Consider the following 16,948-nt stretch of genomic DNA (forward strand, 5'->3'; position numbering starts at 1 on the left):
GCAAAAACATTAAAAACGCATAAGGCGAAACTAAATTGACGAAGATCTAAATCAATCATGTGTTTTACATAATAATTTTTCCTTACCGAAGTTTCAAGCTTAATTTCGACCCTGAGTTCGTGTTAAGTGAGCATTTGATAATGAGAAATAATATTGGTATTGAAAATGTTAAAATTAAGCCTTTTCCTTCTTCTTATTCTAATTGTAACCATTTCAACTGGTAACGAAGATGATGATCTGTACCGGATTCTTGGAGTGAAGAGAACTGCATCCCTAAAAGAAATTAAGCAAGCTTACAAGGCACAAGCTCGAGAATGGTAAGATGAGATGAGATGACCAGCAGATGGGACCGGTTGGTCGATCTCGATCAATTATTTATTAGCTTATGTCTTCCTCTCTTCTCCGAGTCTCTGTCTTTCAATTATGCGCTATACACATTCAAAGTCATTGCTCTACACTTTATATACATTAATTTCATTATAAACGAAAAAGTGGCTGTAAAGAAAAACTCTCATTCTACCATTTCTCTCCAAATTCCCAATCTAATCCATATCAAATTCCATCATGTCGAATACAGATGAGAAAATCCTCATTTTTTCATTGATTGGAATGCATTATCACCAAAAAATGTCTTTAATTCCCCAGATTCTTTCAAATCTGCAGCTTTTCTTCAAGCATATTATATTAGTAAACCAAAATTACTTTAGCTCTTCTTTTTGCCAATTATCTTCAATTTGTTGAAGTTGAGCAATACCCTATATTCATAGGCGATGCATTTTTTTCAGTGAAGTATGTACACAGTCCACCAGCTTGTAGTGTTGTTGCGATTAATTCAATTTAATCAATGATTAGTCGTTTTACCTCTTTTTTATTCCAGGCATCCCGATAAAAACAAAGACCCTGATGCAGCTGATGTTTTCACTAAAATAAATGAAGCATATGAGGTATGGTACACAAGTGTTTAGGTCTCAATTATCCAGACACAAACATATTCCTGTCCAAAATAACAATTTGAGAAAAATAAAATTGAATTAGAGTAAATTGTTCATTGAGACCAAAGGAAAAGGAGTATATTTCTTGTTTGACAAAGTTATGGTAGATATGGAGAGGAATCATGGCTTCATTCACAGTACTGATGTAATAGCGGAATCTCTAGGTAGGATGTGGAGAGTATATGTTACATTATATTAATTACCAGCTCAGGCTAGTGGGAATTTCCCTTTAGCCAAGGGTACGTAGGATGTGGAGAGTATACCGTATTTGACCTAATAAGGGCGCAGGGCGCGGGTAATTGACAGTGGGGGCGCCCTTATTAAGATTAGTTATTCTGAAGTTTTATGAAACAGACTATACCTTATAGCAGAATACCCAAGGTTGTGGAAACGGTAAAATATTCAGTCATAAAAATATTCCAGATGAGGATATCTATTCATTATCATATATTAAGCTTAAACATCACTTGTGAATACTCCTGTAAACTTGTAAACCATGCCAGCTGATCTTTAGACCAGAGAACGTGTGTTCCACCATTTATGTTCAAATGGAACTCTTTTGTGTTCTATTTATAGAAACAGGTGATTTCCCCGATCATATCAGACATCATTTTCTTTGACCAAATAATTGATTAACAATGTCTTTTACTAGCTTTCTGTTCTGAACAAAAGTTATTTATCAACAAGAATGAAGTCTTTACTTTATCTTCAAATGAAGATGGTAAGTTATTATTTGTATGTATGTTTAGTTTTGGGTGCTCTTTGAACTGACATGTCATCTGTAGCCTGTAGGAATACACAAAATGTGGCGAAAACATGTGTTCCAGTTACTTAATTTGCTGAAGAAAATTGAACACATAAAGAAGCAAAATATTTCACATGAATTATTACTTTTGAACACCATTTTGACACTCAGTCAAAGATTTTTTTCCTTGAAAAAAGGTAGGGGCGCCCTTATTAGGGCAGGCGCCCTTATTAGGTCAAATACGGTATGTTACATTACTAACTCAGACTAGTGGGAATTTCTCTTCAGCCTAGTGGTAGGATGTGGAGAGTATATATGTTACATTACTAGGTCAGGCTAGTGGGAATTTCCCTTTAGCCAAGTGGTACGTAGGATGTGGAGAGTATATGTTACATTACTAGCTCAGACTAGTGGGAATTTCCCTTCAGCCTAGTGGTAGGATGTGGAGAGTATATATGTTACATTACTAGGTCAGGCTAGTGGGAATTTCCCTTTAGCCTTTAGTGGTACGTACGTATGTAGGATGTGGAGATTATAGGTCACCTTACATACTAGCTCAGGCTTGTGGTAATTTCCCTTTACCCTAGCTAGCTATAGTGGTAGGATGTTTGCCTGGGAGAGCCAGAGGTCACTAGTTTAAGGCCCAGAAACATTTTTCATTGCAATTCCAAGTTCACCACAATTTGGTTTGTTTGTTTTTGTTTAACGTCCTATTAACAGCCAGGGTCATTTAAGGGTGTGCCAGGTTTTGAAGGTGGAGGAAAGCCGGAGTACCTGGAGAAAAACCACCGGCCTACGGTCATTACCTGGCAACTGCCCCACGTTGGTTTCGAACTCGCAACCCAGAGGTAGTGGGCTAGTGATAAAGTGTCGGGACACCTTAACCACTGGGCCACCGAGGCCCCAGTTCACCACAACATTAGGTGTGCTGTAACAACTAACCATGCTTTTGGAAACTACATACATACATATTACTACAGTTATAAATTAAAAACCATCCAAAGTGAAAACAAACGAAACTTTACTTACTTATAAATTATACAAATTTATGTATGTACAGTATACTGGTATATCAAATACCTGGTATATGTATGTCTAGGACAATATTGTATTGGTTGTAGATGGATGATATGCTGTATATCATTTTATATCAATTGCCTCCATCTATCTGTTCAAGTTGTTTCTCATCAGTCTTGACAGATTCTGTCGAAAATTTATATTAGTTTTTAAAGTTTGTATGACACATGTCAAACATGAACTTTAATAGCGTTGGAAGTACATGATTTCACAGGTCTGTTGGAAAATAGATTATAATTATTTTGTTATGTTGGACCCTCTTGTTCTGATTGGTTCAGCATTGAAATGGGTCTCGATAGTTCAGGGCGTTAGAGCGCCAGCTACGTCACCTGAGATGAAGGCCCGAGGTGCATGGTTTAATGCTTCCTATACTCATGTCAGTTTATGTTTCTTGGGAAGCTGAGAAACAGACTGGCCAGTCTGCACTATCGTGGCTGTGTCCTTGGGCGAGACATTTTACCCTATATACCCTATATATTGCTCTGGATGGCATGAAACAGGCCTCTCATATGTTGTTCAGTGAGCTTGAGGTTGTACATGTCCCCAATTGGTATAAGGAAACCCATCATCAAAACGACCCTAGCTTCTCACAGAGCAATATAACCAGCAAACAAACAAAAGTGACCATTGATAGTAGTATATGGTTCGAGATTATAAGATATTATCATTTATATCATCACATCAAAACAAAGAATTTGAATGCCATGAGTTTCTTTTTCAAGACCTTAAGTGACGAGGAGAAGCGACGTCAGTATGACAGATTTGGTTACACGACCGCACGTGAACCTCAAAGACAACATGGCTTTCACCAAGGTGGTGGTCCTTTTGAAGGATTCGGAAATTTCTTCAGAAGTTCCGGATTCCATTTTGGAGGAGGGGAATCTATCATTGATAAATACACTGTCACATACAGGTAAAGTATATTTAAGAAGAAAGGCTGACGGGTATGTGATAACTGTAATGGAAGTGGATTTTGGGAGTTGTGTCCCTTTGCTGGAAATGTGTTTTTGTATATATATGAAAGTGTTTTATCAAAATATAAAGAAATAATGGATGTTCTGTGTTTTTGTGTCCAGAATGAAGGATATACCATATATGACCTAAAAGGCACGGGGGGGGGGGGGGGGGGGGGGGGGTTAATTGACAGTAGGTGCGCCCTATTAAGATTCATTATTCTGAAGTTTTATGAAACAGACTATCAGTATATGTTATAGCAGAATATCCAAGGCTGTGGAAATGGTAAAATATTCAGTTTTAAAATTATTCCAGATGAAGATGTCTATTCATTATCATATATTAAGCTTTAACATCACTTGTGAGTGATATTAATTGTGTATTTCATATCAAAATTGTGATTTTATGCTAATCTAGCTATGTGCGCCATTTTGATTGCAGGAGTGTGATAGATTCTACATGTGTTAAACCACTTTATTCAATCCTTCTTTCGATCTGTCTTATACAACACCTTGTAGAGCTAATATATTTTGATATTTTTACATAATTCATGACATTTCCCTATTTAATCTTACTGAGTGCCAATTACTGAGCCTTGATGACCGTTCACTATATCTGCAATAAGGGGGTAGAGTGGTAAAAACACCACAGTGCTTGAATGCTCATAACACATTTCAAGTCTCAATATTTGTTTTTGGAAAAGAAACATCTTTCCAAATAATATTTATATCAAGTTAATGAATTTTCTCCTGAAAATATAAAGAAATAACTCTCATGAATTCAAGTACTAATATCATGACTTATCTAGTGATGGGAATTGGTTTTACTTTCAGAATCAATAATTGGAAACTTGAAATTGATCGATTATCAATTATAATCAGTTTTCTAAATTTAGCACAGAATTGCCCTTTTGTAAAAAAAAATTATGTTCATCTCAAGTACATTTATTACATGTCTTAGTCTTTGATATCAATTTTTTTATACTGAACACAAACAAAGCACAACAGTTGTTGATATATATCTGTGATTACTTTTAAGAATGAATATATCATTAGATATAAGATCATGGTTTGGTAACATTACAAAAATACGCACAGCCAAAGATTTACGAACACTGCCATAAATTTTCGATTAATTGCTTTTCCAAAATTGTCATTGATGATCAAATTTATTTTTTTCGGCTAATTTTCCATAATTTTCTATCATTACCCCCCACACTGGTAGTTATTATTTACTGTACTACTAACTCTAAGCCCAATAATTCATGTTAGTTTCAGTAATTATAACTACAGCTCAAATTCTTTTACAGAATGTATGAGACGAAGATCCTCCCTGAGAGCTACAGTCGACCCTACTTCTTATATGCCTATGCAGATTTCTGTTTTGAATGTTCAAGAATTGACCACCATATAGAGAAATTCATCAAAGAGCTTGATCTCGTTGGTAAATATACATATTTTCAGTTCAAATGTCTTGCACTCTGGACTCTTAGTTGGTTGAAATGGTGTTTTATTTAGATGCGTCGTTCATACTCCTATATTTTATTTATTTATTTATTAATTTAATTAATTAACTCAGTAGGTATATACTATTTCACTGTTCATGAAATATCTTGGTGCTTCCTGTGTAGGTATTGGAGTAGGAACATTCCATGCCGGACATGCTGGTGGATTGGCATCGGAGCTCCGTGTCCATCATGTACCTGCCATTTTAGGAATCGTCAACGGGAGATCAACTTTCTTCACCGGAAGCGTAGGACCTCAGCAATTCCGAGACTTCATCAGAAAGTTATTCCCGGCAAAACTTATAGATAGGGTAAAATATTTTCCAGACCTTTTGGTGTGAACTAAATAAAAGTTGCTTCCATATATATGTTTTTAATGAACTAATTGTAGATATTCATTGTAAATAATTCAAACAGTTGTTGGATGACATCGGCAATATTTAAGTATTTTCCAGATGTCTCTCCCAGGTTCTCATTGGCCTCTTTGAAACTTTGTAGGTTTTGTCAATATATGAAGCTGTGCTTTTCTTAGCGATGTGTTGATTAGAACATCTTTTATGGAGTTATTGCCCTTTATTTTTTCAGAACTTTAATCTTGTCATCTTTCAGCTTTAGACCAATATCATTGAAACTTTATAGACTTGATAATTATAAATGCAGGCTCTAGAATAGATGACATTACTTAACACAAACAGATATATGTAAAGGCATAATTTTTCATGCCTTTTCTTCAGAAATTGACAGATGACACATACAGCGCTTTTCTGGATGGGTGGATGGACAATCAAATGAGAGCCATTATTCTGGGACAGAAGGAGGAACCAGCGATTAGATTTCTTGCCACTGCCATGCATTATAAAAATTTTGTTAAATTTGCGTACATAAATACTGCCTCACCGGATATAGGGAAAATCATGAAGAAAAACGGAGTTAACAAACACAGGGAGACTCTGCTCATGTTTAATGAGGAATCATCGTCGCCTGTGGCCACTATTAGCGTGAGTTCTTCATCAATCAGATTATAATCTTATTCTTCACATTTCATAAAATTTGGAAGAAGTTCTTAAAATTCCACTTTATGAGTATAACAAATGAAAAAATCTTTCTTAATCAGACATTTGTTCAGAAAGTGTGCTTGGTCTGATAATTCTTCTGTTTTGAGTGAAGGAATTTTGATCAAAAATAGACTTGCAGCATTCTTGGGAAGGCTTAATTTTGTGTAAAGAATGTTTTCTTCTGTTCAGATAAGGAAAATTTGATCAAATTTATTCTGCAGCATTCCTGGATGAAGGGGTTGAATTTTGTATATTTAAACAAATGATATGCTCCTCCATACCCTTTACCCTTAGGGAAGAGAGATTAGCCCTGTAAGAGAAATATATATTATTCTTTTTAAATCTTTCTTCTTCTATTCAGATAAGGATATTTTGAAAAGTCTTGGTCTATAGAGTGTAGAGTCCTTGAGTGAAAAGGATTCAGTTTTTTGGGTGTCTACCAGTACCATTGCTGTCAACCACAAAATTTCTTTTTCTCACCAGATGCACCAGTTGTCTCGTAGCACACTTAATGAAGTCATTGAAAGCAATAAATTCCTCCTGTTGCCGAGGTTGTCATCCCAGGAAAAATTTGAAGAACTTTGCCCCATTGAGCGATCGGCACGACGTAAAAAGTCAGTAAATTAATTCTTTACAGTTTTACTTGAGTATAGAATTTTTAGGAAGTATTATCTTAGTAGTTTTGCCTGCAAGATGGTGAAGATTAATTGGATAAAAACGATGTCTGAAATTGAAATTCTCTCAAATTATTGAAGTCATGTACAGTATGTGCAATATCATCCTTTCTCGGTACCGGTAGATACAATTCATCCCATTCTGCTTCAATATTATCAAATGTCACTTACAACATTCGAAACAAGATAATTGGAGTTACCTCCCTTTGGTACAAATTATGATAATTTTAATAGAACATAGGTACTCTATGTGAATGTTGTTTTTTTCGCACAATTGCCAAAGTAAACTACAAAATAAGTACTTAATAATCATGAATGTATAAAAAATTTCACTTACATCATTCAAAAAAAGATAATTGGAGTTACTTCCCTTCTGTACAAATTATAATAATCTTAATAGAACATATATGCACACTGTGTGAATATTTTTTTCTGCATAATTGTCTGAAAGTAGATACAAAATAAGTACTGTATAATCATGAATTTATAGAAATAATGAATTCGTTACTCCAATTATGGCACTACAGGTAGGTTTTCTAACTTTGACAAGTCTAGCTATAGGGAATTATACTCCAACAATGTTAGAGGATAAGGCGAGAAACATTTGATAGGCGCTATTGGTTGACATCAGAACAAAAAATTATCCAAGGACCTTAAGCTAATTGAAGCAAGGGTATTACCTACGTGGGGCAGTTGGCTGGTACTGACCGTAGGCCGGTGGTTTTTCTCCGGGTACTCCGGCTTTCTTATACCTCCAAAACCTGGCATGTCCTTAAATGACCCTGGCTTTTAATAGGACGTTAAACAAAAACAAACAAACAAATACCCATGTAAAATTATTGTTCTGAATATGTGACATTCTTAATATCTGCTATGAATTTAGTTCATTGTAAGATTCCATTGTTAATGTGAAAGATATTTCTTTCTATATTTACATTCTATCTTCAGATTGTGTGTGGTTCTATTGACAAAGAAGGCAAAAGATAACGAGAAATATCGTGAGTCGTTCCGTCAGTACATTCGACGGTCTCCATTCCTACAGCAGGATCGCGTCAGATTCACCTATATATACGAAGATACTCAGAAGGACTTTGTGAAGAGTCTAACAAAGGGAAGCAAATCTGTTATTCAAAAGAATGCTGCAAAGGTATTTGACAGTTTCATTCATAGACTAAACTTTAGGATATCTCCTTATTCTAAAATAGATAGCACATTATATTTGTTTATATAATAGAAGCATAGATTTTGAGGATTTTACTTATGCATACATTTACTTTGGATGTTTAAAAAAATGTATGTATTCCCCGAATCCCTGATTGGACGTGAAAAGGATATGGTGTCACCAGCCAAACCTCATAGGCTTTCTTGGAGTACTCCTGTTTCCTCACATAGCAAGACCCCTAGTGGATTTCTATCTGAGCCATTAAAATTGATTAATTAATATAAGTTGGTATAACTTGTTAAACAATTATGGTAAAATAAATAAAGCTTGTTATATTACAAATTACTCAAATTATTATTTTAGGTTGTCCTAATATGGAGAATGGACATACATCATCTCAGCTATGATTGGTTGAAGTCAGGTTGGAGTGGCGACCCTCAGCGACTACAGGAATGCGAGGAATACCTAGAGGAGAAAGTCAAGCTTCTCCTTAACTCGGATCAGTCTCTTGCATACAAGATTCTTTTACCAGAATTCCATAATGAGCACGCTTTGGTATGTAAACTGACAGTTTGGATAGTTATTGCTAATAATGGGGTGGGTAATCGAAACTGAAAATTAGTCAAAAATGTAAAATAAAAAAATTAGTCAAAAATGTAAAATAAAAAAATTTGTCAAAAATGTAAAATAAAAAAATTTGTCAAAAATGTAAAATAAAATGATACTAAAACTGAAAAGATAATTGATTGAATAAAGGGAAAATAGATTATATTTGATGCCAGGTACATTTGTCAATCAGTGGTTTACATGCCAATATCAATTATGAAAATCGAACCTATCCCATTATTGCTTAACGCATGTGTTTTCTGATCTGTCGGGTATTAAAGTACATAAATGTATTTATTACTAATGTTCGCGGTAGATTTAATTTTCACTGAATTTGCTGCCATTAAATTTAAATCAAAAATTAACACACAGATAATATTTATATATACAAACAAATGTATATTTAGTGTTTACTGCAGAATGCTTTCAAGGCATGTTAGTGAGAAGAATACGTAATACTCTCAAACTTGTCGGACTGGGGCAACCGCAAAAGTTTAGCCCCGTGAAATTTAACAACTATGGTGACAATGGAAGGTTTATGATAAGTACGTCTGATATCTAGATTGATTTTTAAGATGTCTTATTATGATGAAAATTGATAAAATATCCAGTGTTTTGAAAAGATCTTTTTTATCTTGTTCTGATGTAGGATGTTTATTTAACAGGGACTTATGGTGAGGATAGTGTACAGACTTCTAGATTGGGCCGACAGGGTTTTTTCCTACCTGACATCGTAAGTAATCAACTGGCATATCTATCACACTCCATGACTCCGGTCCTGTATCGTAATATATTGGACTTGTTTCATCCTCCTACATACCCTGGACTGGTATATTGTCCTCTTATGTCTAGAGTTGTGAGTTGAAGTTTCTCCTGTCATGGGTGGCTGGCATTTGGAACACCTCAGAAATCACCCTTGCCTTCCACTAAGGAAACCCATATTGGGTAACCTTCTCAGATGTATGTTTGCAGGGCTTTTTCTGGGGTCTTTTTGGGGCTGTTAATGGGCCCCATTCCCAATTGAAATTATTTCATATTTAAGCAAAATTCCCAAATTCTGCAGTTTACTCCTGAAAAAATCTTTCCCAATTTTCCAATTTTCTTTCCAAATGAAGCAAAAAAGGCCCTTTCCCAAATCAGTAAGAAAAAGCCCTGGATTGACAATTTAAACTTTCATCACCATGGCAACCCGTGTTGGTTAACCTAACCATATGTATGATTGACAAGTTAGACTTTCATCACCTTGACAACCTGTGTTGATTAACCTAATAAGATGTATGATTGACAATTTAAACTTTCATCACCATGACAACCTGTGTTGGGTAACCTAATCAGATGTATGATTGACAATTTAAACTTTCATCACCATGACAACCTGTGTTGATTAACCTAATAATATGTATGATTGACAATTTAAACTTTCATCACCATGACAACCTATGTTGAGTAACCTTATCAGATGTATGATTGACAACTTTCTTCTTTTTTTTTCAGAATATTCTTTGAAATTTTTTCAGTTTTCGTTTAATAGTTAAGATATGTTATTCTTACCTAGGTATGATGGTTTCACGGTGGGAACTGTACTGCTGTCTCTATTCCTCATGTTTTTTATGGGATACTTCATGAACAAAATGGCCGCTATTGAACATGAGCAGGTGATGGAAAAGAAACCAAAAAATGTGAAGTCCAGACCTCCTTCAACGTAAGTATCTGTTGACCTTGACCTCCTTCAACGTAAGTATCTTTTGACCTTGACCTCTTCAGAGTATATATATGTTGACACTGCCCCCTTTAGCATATGCAGTTTGTTTACCTTCATTGACCTCCTCTCCCTTCAATATCTGTGTAGATATTGACCTTGACCTTCTTTAACATATATGTATGTATTGATCTTGACCTTCAGAGTGTATATTGATCTTGACCTCCTTCATTATATATTAATATTAACTTTGACCTCCTCCAAATAATGTAAATATTGAGTCAGTGACCTTTACCTTCAATATGTATGAAAATTTTGACCTTGACCTCCTTCATTGAATATGTACTGAATATATTAACCTTGATCTCCTAAAAGATATCAATAAAATGTCTGGTTTTTCTCCGGGTACTCTGGCTTTCCTCCACCTTCAAAACCCTGGCACGTCCTTAAATGACCCTGGCTGTTAATAGGACGTTAAGCAAAAATAAAACAAAACAAAACTGCTCTTATACTGAAAAATATACTCAGATAATTAATTTCCTACTTTCAGGTCTGTAGACAACAAGAAGGTGAACTTGTACGAGATCAACTATAAGTCCTACGATGACTTAATTGTTCATGTGGAGACAGGTTTGACCTTTGCCCTATTAGTCGATGAGGAATCCAAAGAGAGGCTGCTCAATCGTTTTGGGGAACTAGTTTTCCCGAACTACACAAGGTATGAAAAATTATACGGTGTCTGGTCCATGAACCTATTATATGGGAAATCTCATGTGTTTTTATAATTATGTGGCTTTAAAATGAAATCCTAGGATTTAGACAATGAACTTCAATTCATCATGGACCTATTGGATTATATGAAAGACCCATAAAAACATTTCAGTACACGCATCTGTAATGCTAAGGGCTTAAAGTGTCGATACATATATACACTGTAGTAGGTGCCAGGGTAAATTCTAAATAAGTTATAAGAAATATCATTATCATGACGAAGAGGTTCAAGTGACCCAGATTTCTGCTCCCCTAATTCCTTATCTTTACCCCTTTGTAGGTACAGCGCCCTGACGTTTGGTTTTATCGACCTCGATCTCTACCTGGGTTGGTATAGACATCTACTCGAGGAATGCGTAGACTACAAACAAGACTTATCTAACATAAAAATCAAAAGTTGTATAGGAACAGTTCTGGCCATTAATGGTTTCAGAAACTATTACTACATCTACCATCCAAAGCGTGTGCGGAAATGGGTTAGAAAACACACCGATAACATTCCGAGCTCTATTGGATTTTTCGATACAGACGAGGAATCAGACTCCGAGGAGAAACGCTTAAGAGGAGAGGAACCAAAGGTGGAGGATCTTCTGAAAGGCTATATAACATGGATGGATCGAGTTTTTGATGGATCTGTTAAGAAAATCCGTGTCCCATACTGGCCTGAAATGGTGATCAGTTGAAAACAAACTGGAGATAATTTAATTCGTTTTTTTTTTTTTAATGTTGTATTCTTAGGATGAATACTTTTTTTGGTTTTTTTCAATGTTGTATTCTTAGGATGAATACTTTTTTTTTTCAATGTTGTATTGATGATGAATACAGCCTTGAAAAGCCTTTAATTTACGTTTGGCCTTGAAAGTCTTGAATCCTGGCCAATGGCTTTTGAAAAGTCCTTGATTGTCTGATAGTGTGTTTTATATACTGGTAAGGTATGTAATTACACAGTGACATGTCAATGGGGAGGATTTACTTTCAATTCAATTGGAAAATTGACTCTTTTGTGAATCTAATAGTGTCAAAGAGAAATTTATTACTGAAATTTAAGAAAATGTATAAATTGGCATTTAAAAATATACATAAAATGAGAAATATCAGGCATTTGCAAAAATTGTTTAAATGGGCTTAAACTTTGTATAGAAAATTCCTTTGAAAATTAAATTAAAGACATGGAAATGTCTTGAAATGGCCTTGAATTTAGTTTGACCAGATCTGTATCCACTGTTTCTGAGGCTTAACCACATTCAATGCTATAATGTCGGATTTCTGCAATTACTTATTAGCGAGAGCTCATCAGAGATTAATACAAATACTTGTTTAACTCAGTAGATGTATTATTATACCATCACATTTAAAAATATGTTAATTATTCAGCAATGAGCAATGGTGCCTTTGTGCATATGCATAATATATACTAGGTAATTACATAATGTAAGATAAGGGGTACAGAATTTGATATATTACTAGTTTGATATATTACAAACTGATACATATAAGTATGGAGGTATGGTCATACATACAGGTACGGTTTTACATACAGGTACGATCATACATACTGGTACGGTCATACATACAGGTACGGTTATGGTCATACATACAGGTATGGTTTTACATACAGGTACGGTCATTCATACAGGTACAGTCATACATACAGGTACGGTCATACATACAGGTACGGTCATACATACAGGTAAGGTCATACATACAGGTACGATCATACATACTGGTACGGTCATACATACAGGTACGGTTATGGTCATACATACAGGTATGGTTTTACATACAGGAACGGTCATTCATACAGGTACAGTCATACATACAGGTACGGTCATACATACAGGTACGGTCATACGTACTGGTACAATCATACATACAGGTACGGTCATACATACAGGTACAGTTTTACATACAGGTACGGTCATACATACAGGTACGGTCATACATACAGGTACGGTTTTACATACAGGTACGGTTTTACATACAGGTACGGTCATACATACAGGTACGGTCATACATACAGGTACGGTCATATATACAGGTACGGTCATACATACAGGTACGGTCATACATTCATGTACAGATAAATAAAATAGATTACCTTCAGTTCACACTGAAGTGGTTCATTGATGCAAATGACACAAAGCCAAAACTATTTTATTAGAATTCATGACTGATTAACCTCTTGTATAAGAATTCTTATTGATAAATGATTAAAATGACAGAAAAACAAACAAATGAGATTGCCATCATGTATGTCTTATCACTTTTGCCAAACAAAATAAAAACAATTTAGGACATCTCAGAAGAATACACTTGTTGCATTGCAATTCTTGTTACAGGAAGTTTTTTAATTCCTGGTAAGTTACGACTTCGAGTGTACCCTTATATTTAATTTAATTTTTCATTTATAATATAACAAAATTTGCTGAACTCTTGAAAATTTTTATTATTAAATAACTACCTTTATTTTCATTTATGTTGAGATTTATCATCAATGATCATTTGAGTTGAAATTAAAATCTGAAATGTTACCTTGGTACTGAATGTAAACTTACCTTTAATTAAAAACTTTATTAACTGAAAAAGAGACCACCAAAAAACACTGCCGTTTTATATAAAATTTTGTGTAAGAAGTTTGAGTGAATGCTTTGAAATTGTATCAGTTGTATACATTATTTGTAGTTGGTGTTTTTTCTATGAAATTGTATCATATGAAAAGTTGGTGTTTTCTTTTACAAGTTTATATAGCATGTACATTTCCAATTACACCCATATTTCCATTTTACATTTTTATAAAGTTTATGTTCCTTTGTTTTACAAGTCAACAATATTTCTATTGACAAATTTATATTAATTTCTTTGGATCATCAATATTTGTAGATATTAATGATGGAATCCAAAATAAAATGTATTTTGTTAAGCGTATGTCTTAATACTAAATGCGCAAATTTTTATTTGAATTTCGTTCAGGATTATTGCAATATTCAAAACTGGTCAAAAATGTGGTGTGTTATCGAAGATCTGATTTCATCTTAGAAATCAGAGTGACTTCTTTTGCTTTTCCTCATTTTGCTGATAAAGAGTTACGTCAAAAAGAGATTCAGACTCATAAATCCTAACATAGCATCAGAAGCAAGTGTAATTGATTATAGTTGAATATGAGATAAAAATCTAAAATGAAATAAAATAAAAGTCTAGTGACAATTTTAGTCTAATGTGAACTTTTCCGAAAGAGTTGGTTCCCAAATAATGCCTTGTCCTAGCTGACTCCCCTAAAATTGATATCTCAATTAATTAACTTACACTTCAATTTCATATGGCCCACATTCCTTGAAAATATGAAATCCAGAGTTTTGTCGTTAGCTTTCATAACATGGTTTTAAAGGATTGTATCCTCACCTCCTACATATAATGTATGTACATGTAGTCGTTTAAAAAAAAATTCGCTTAGGAAAATTTGGATCAGACTGCAATGGATGACTCCCCTCCTCATTAAAGTCTAGAAATGACTGTTAATTTGATGTTGTTTTAGCATTGTGCTTCGTGAATAGTGTATACAGTATATAACGAACATGTATTTCTTTTGTGTGGTTTTTTTTTTTTTTTTTTTACAAAAATGTCTTGTCGATTTGTTAAACAAATACATAATTATTGTATGAGAATTGTGAATTTGTGTGATTTGTTAGTTTGTGATAACTGGATTGATATAAATGAAAATGTTGGACCTCAATTTCTGTTTTGAATTAGTATTAATTGAACAGAATTGATTGTCTTCCGTCATAGTGTATGATGATAATCTATATCTCCAAAATGTTTGTTTTCTTATCATCCCTGCAATATTGAGATCAAGGTTTGTATAGTGTCGCCTAAATCACGGATCTAGAAAAATTCTAGTCAGATCTATTTACAGTTTTTATATACAATGATTCTCATACAATTTATTATTAATAAATGTTTATTTACTCTTTAGTGACATTTAAACAAAGATGGCTAGATTGTATTTTGGTTGTGAAATGAGCGTCAAGATATTTGAAAGAAAAGCTCTTTCTTGCAACCCTGAAAGTAAAAGCCCACGACTCAACATTAAACCCATGTCTGGTAATAAACCCGCACTTATTGTAAAGTAAAATGAAAAATAAGTGATAATTCTTAAAAAAAGAAAAAAGGAAGAAAAAAAATAGGAAAAGGAGACAAATGTAAAATTCTGTTTATCACTTAAATAATTGTCCCAAAATTGATGGAAGCAGTTTTTTAGAAGATGTAGAAAAACGAATATTCTCATTCCGTTCCTCTGTCGTGTGGTTTCACAATGCATGTACATGTGATACCATGTAGGTATGAAGTTTGATTAGAATCAGTGGGAACATTTAGTTAAGCACAGCTGCACTAGAAATTATTAGCTAGCTTGTGTTTTAAACACCATTTACATACTCAGCTATGATACCGATAAAGGGTGGGGTTTTTTTATCAAATGGATGAAAGTCGATGAATTTGTTCAACTTAGACAGCATTTTTCTATACACTGAATCAAACAGTATAGTAATGAAGATATATAATATTATTTACATTTTTTTATTGATATTGTTAATAAATGTTGTTAATTATTTATTCTAGACACCATAATCACAATATAATATATTTATACATGTAAAATAATGTATCTGGGAGAAAATATCAACCTTAGTTTAGTTTATAGATTATCTCCCCTGGAATGTGGATTATCTCCCTTGCACTGTAATTTGATTATCTCTATGATTCCTACAGAGTAGTAATCTTATATATATCTCTTTGAAAATCCTTTGTTTTACTTAATATGTTACTTATAGTTTTTTCTCTGTAACATACCTCGTGCTCGATACATTTTACAAAATTGCTCTCAAAAGCAAATGAACAAAATGATCTCCAAAATTTTGTGTTTTTCTGCATTAGTATAATTTGATTTGGATGATGGAATTGGATTCCTATTTTGTCTGTTTTATTAATTAAGTGTGTTTGTTTGTTTGTTTGTTTGTTGTTTGCTTGCTTGCTGGGTTTATCAACCCCTGAACATTTTGAGATAGAGTATCATTGTAGTAGAGAGTGGCTACATCACTTGCATCATACATGAGGCTAATCATATCCACTACTGAACAGTGTGGGGAAAGTGTTTTGACACAATCCAACAGTACAGGTCTGTCTGAAACACAACCCATTCTGTATAGGGATTGGACCACACTCTTCAGATTTTCATCTGACAATGCATTAGCCTGACGCTTTACTGAACTTTTGCGGTCCCTGGTGTTAAATAATTTCAAAGGAATGATTCATTTAAACCTATCAGCCAAATTAAAATCCATTTTTTTGTTTTTATCATCTTGTTTATAAGTGGTTAAGTCCATGTTTGTCATTTGAGTGACACATCTTGTCTTTTCAGGCATATTGTCCTGAAAATTTTTTTCGTAAACTTCTGTATTTAAACAAAATTGAACAAAATACAATGTTCTTGGGATTCCCCATTCCACAAACAGTTGTTTTAAATTGAGTTTGAAACATTCCTGTATCTTCCAAGAAATCCCAGATTTTTTTACTCACAATTGGAGTCTTGGGAGGTTTTTAATCTGGATGCTATGTGTCTGACCATCGATTTATAGATGATTTAATCCAAAATGATACTCATAACTCTCGTTACAATTTTTATGAAGGTTATGGTGTATTTATATTGCGGTTTTT

The 16,948-nt window shown here is 34.0% G+C and overlaps 1 protein-coding gene across 1 annotated transcript; it reads left to right on the forward strand.

The window, feature by feature from the left end:
* The first annotated feature begins 133 nt into the window (after positions 1-133).
* Positions 134-11,929, forward strand: LOC117344842 (dnaJ homolog subfamily C member 16-like). Its single transcript, XM_033907685.1, has 13 exons — positions 134-317; positions 878-944; positions 3,537-3,727; positions 5,078-5,211; positions 5,399-5,583; positions 6,007-6,270; positions 6,811-6,941; positions 7,950-8,148; positions 8,527-8,718; positions 9,435-9,502; positions 10,325-10,471; positions 11,019-11,186; positions 11,520-11,929. The coding sequence occupies exons 1-13, from the start codon at positions 166-168 to the stop codon at positions 11,920-11,922; spliced, it is 2,301 nt and encodes a 766-aa protein (XP_033763576.1). The 5' UTR covers positions 134-165; the 3' UTR covers positions 11,923-11,929.
* Positions 11,930-16,948: the final 5,019 nt, after the last annotated feature.

This window comes from Pecten maximus, chromosome 16, assembly GCF_902652985.1.
Source record: "Pecten maximus chromosome 16, xPecMax1.1, whole genome shotgun sequence".
In the NCBI taxonomy this organism is placed as follows: domain Eukaryota; kingdom Metazoa; phylum Mollusca; class Bivalvia; order Pectinida; family Pectinidae; genus Pecten; species Pecten maximus.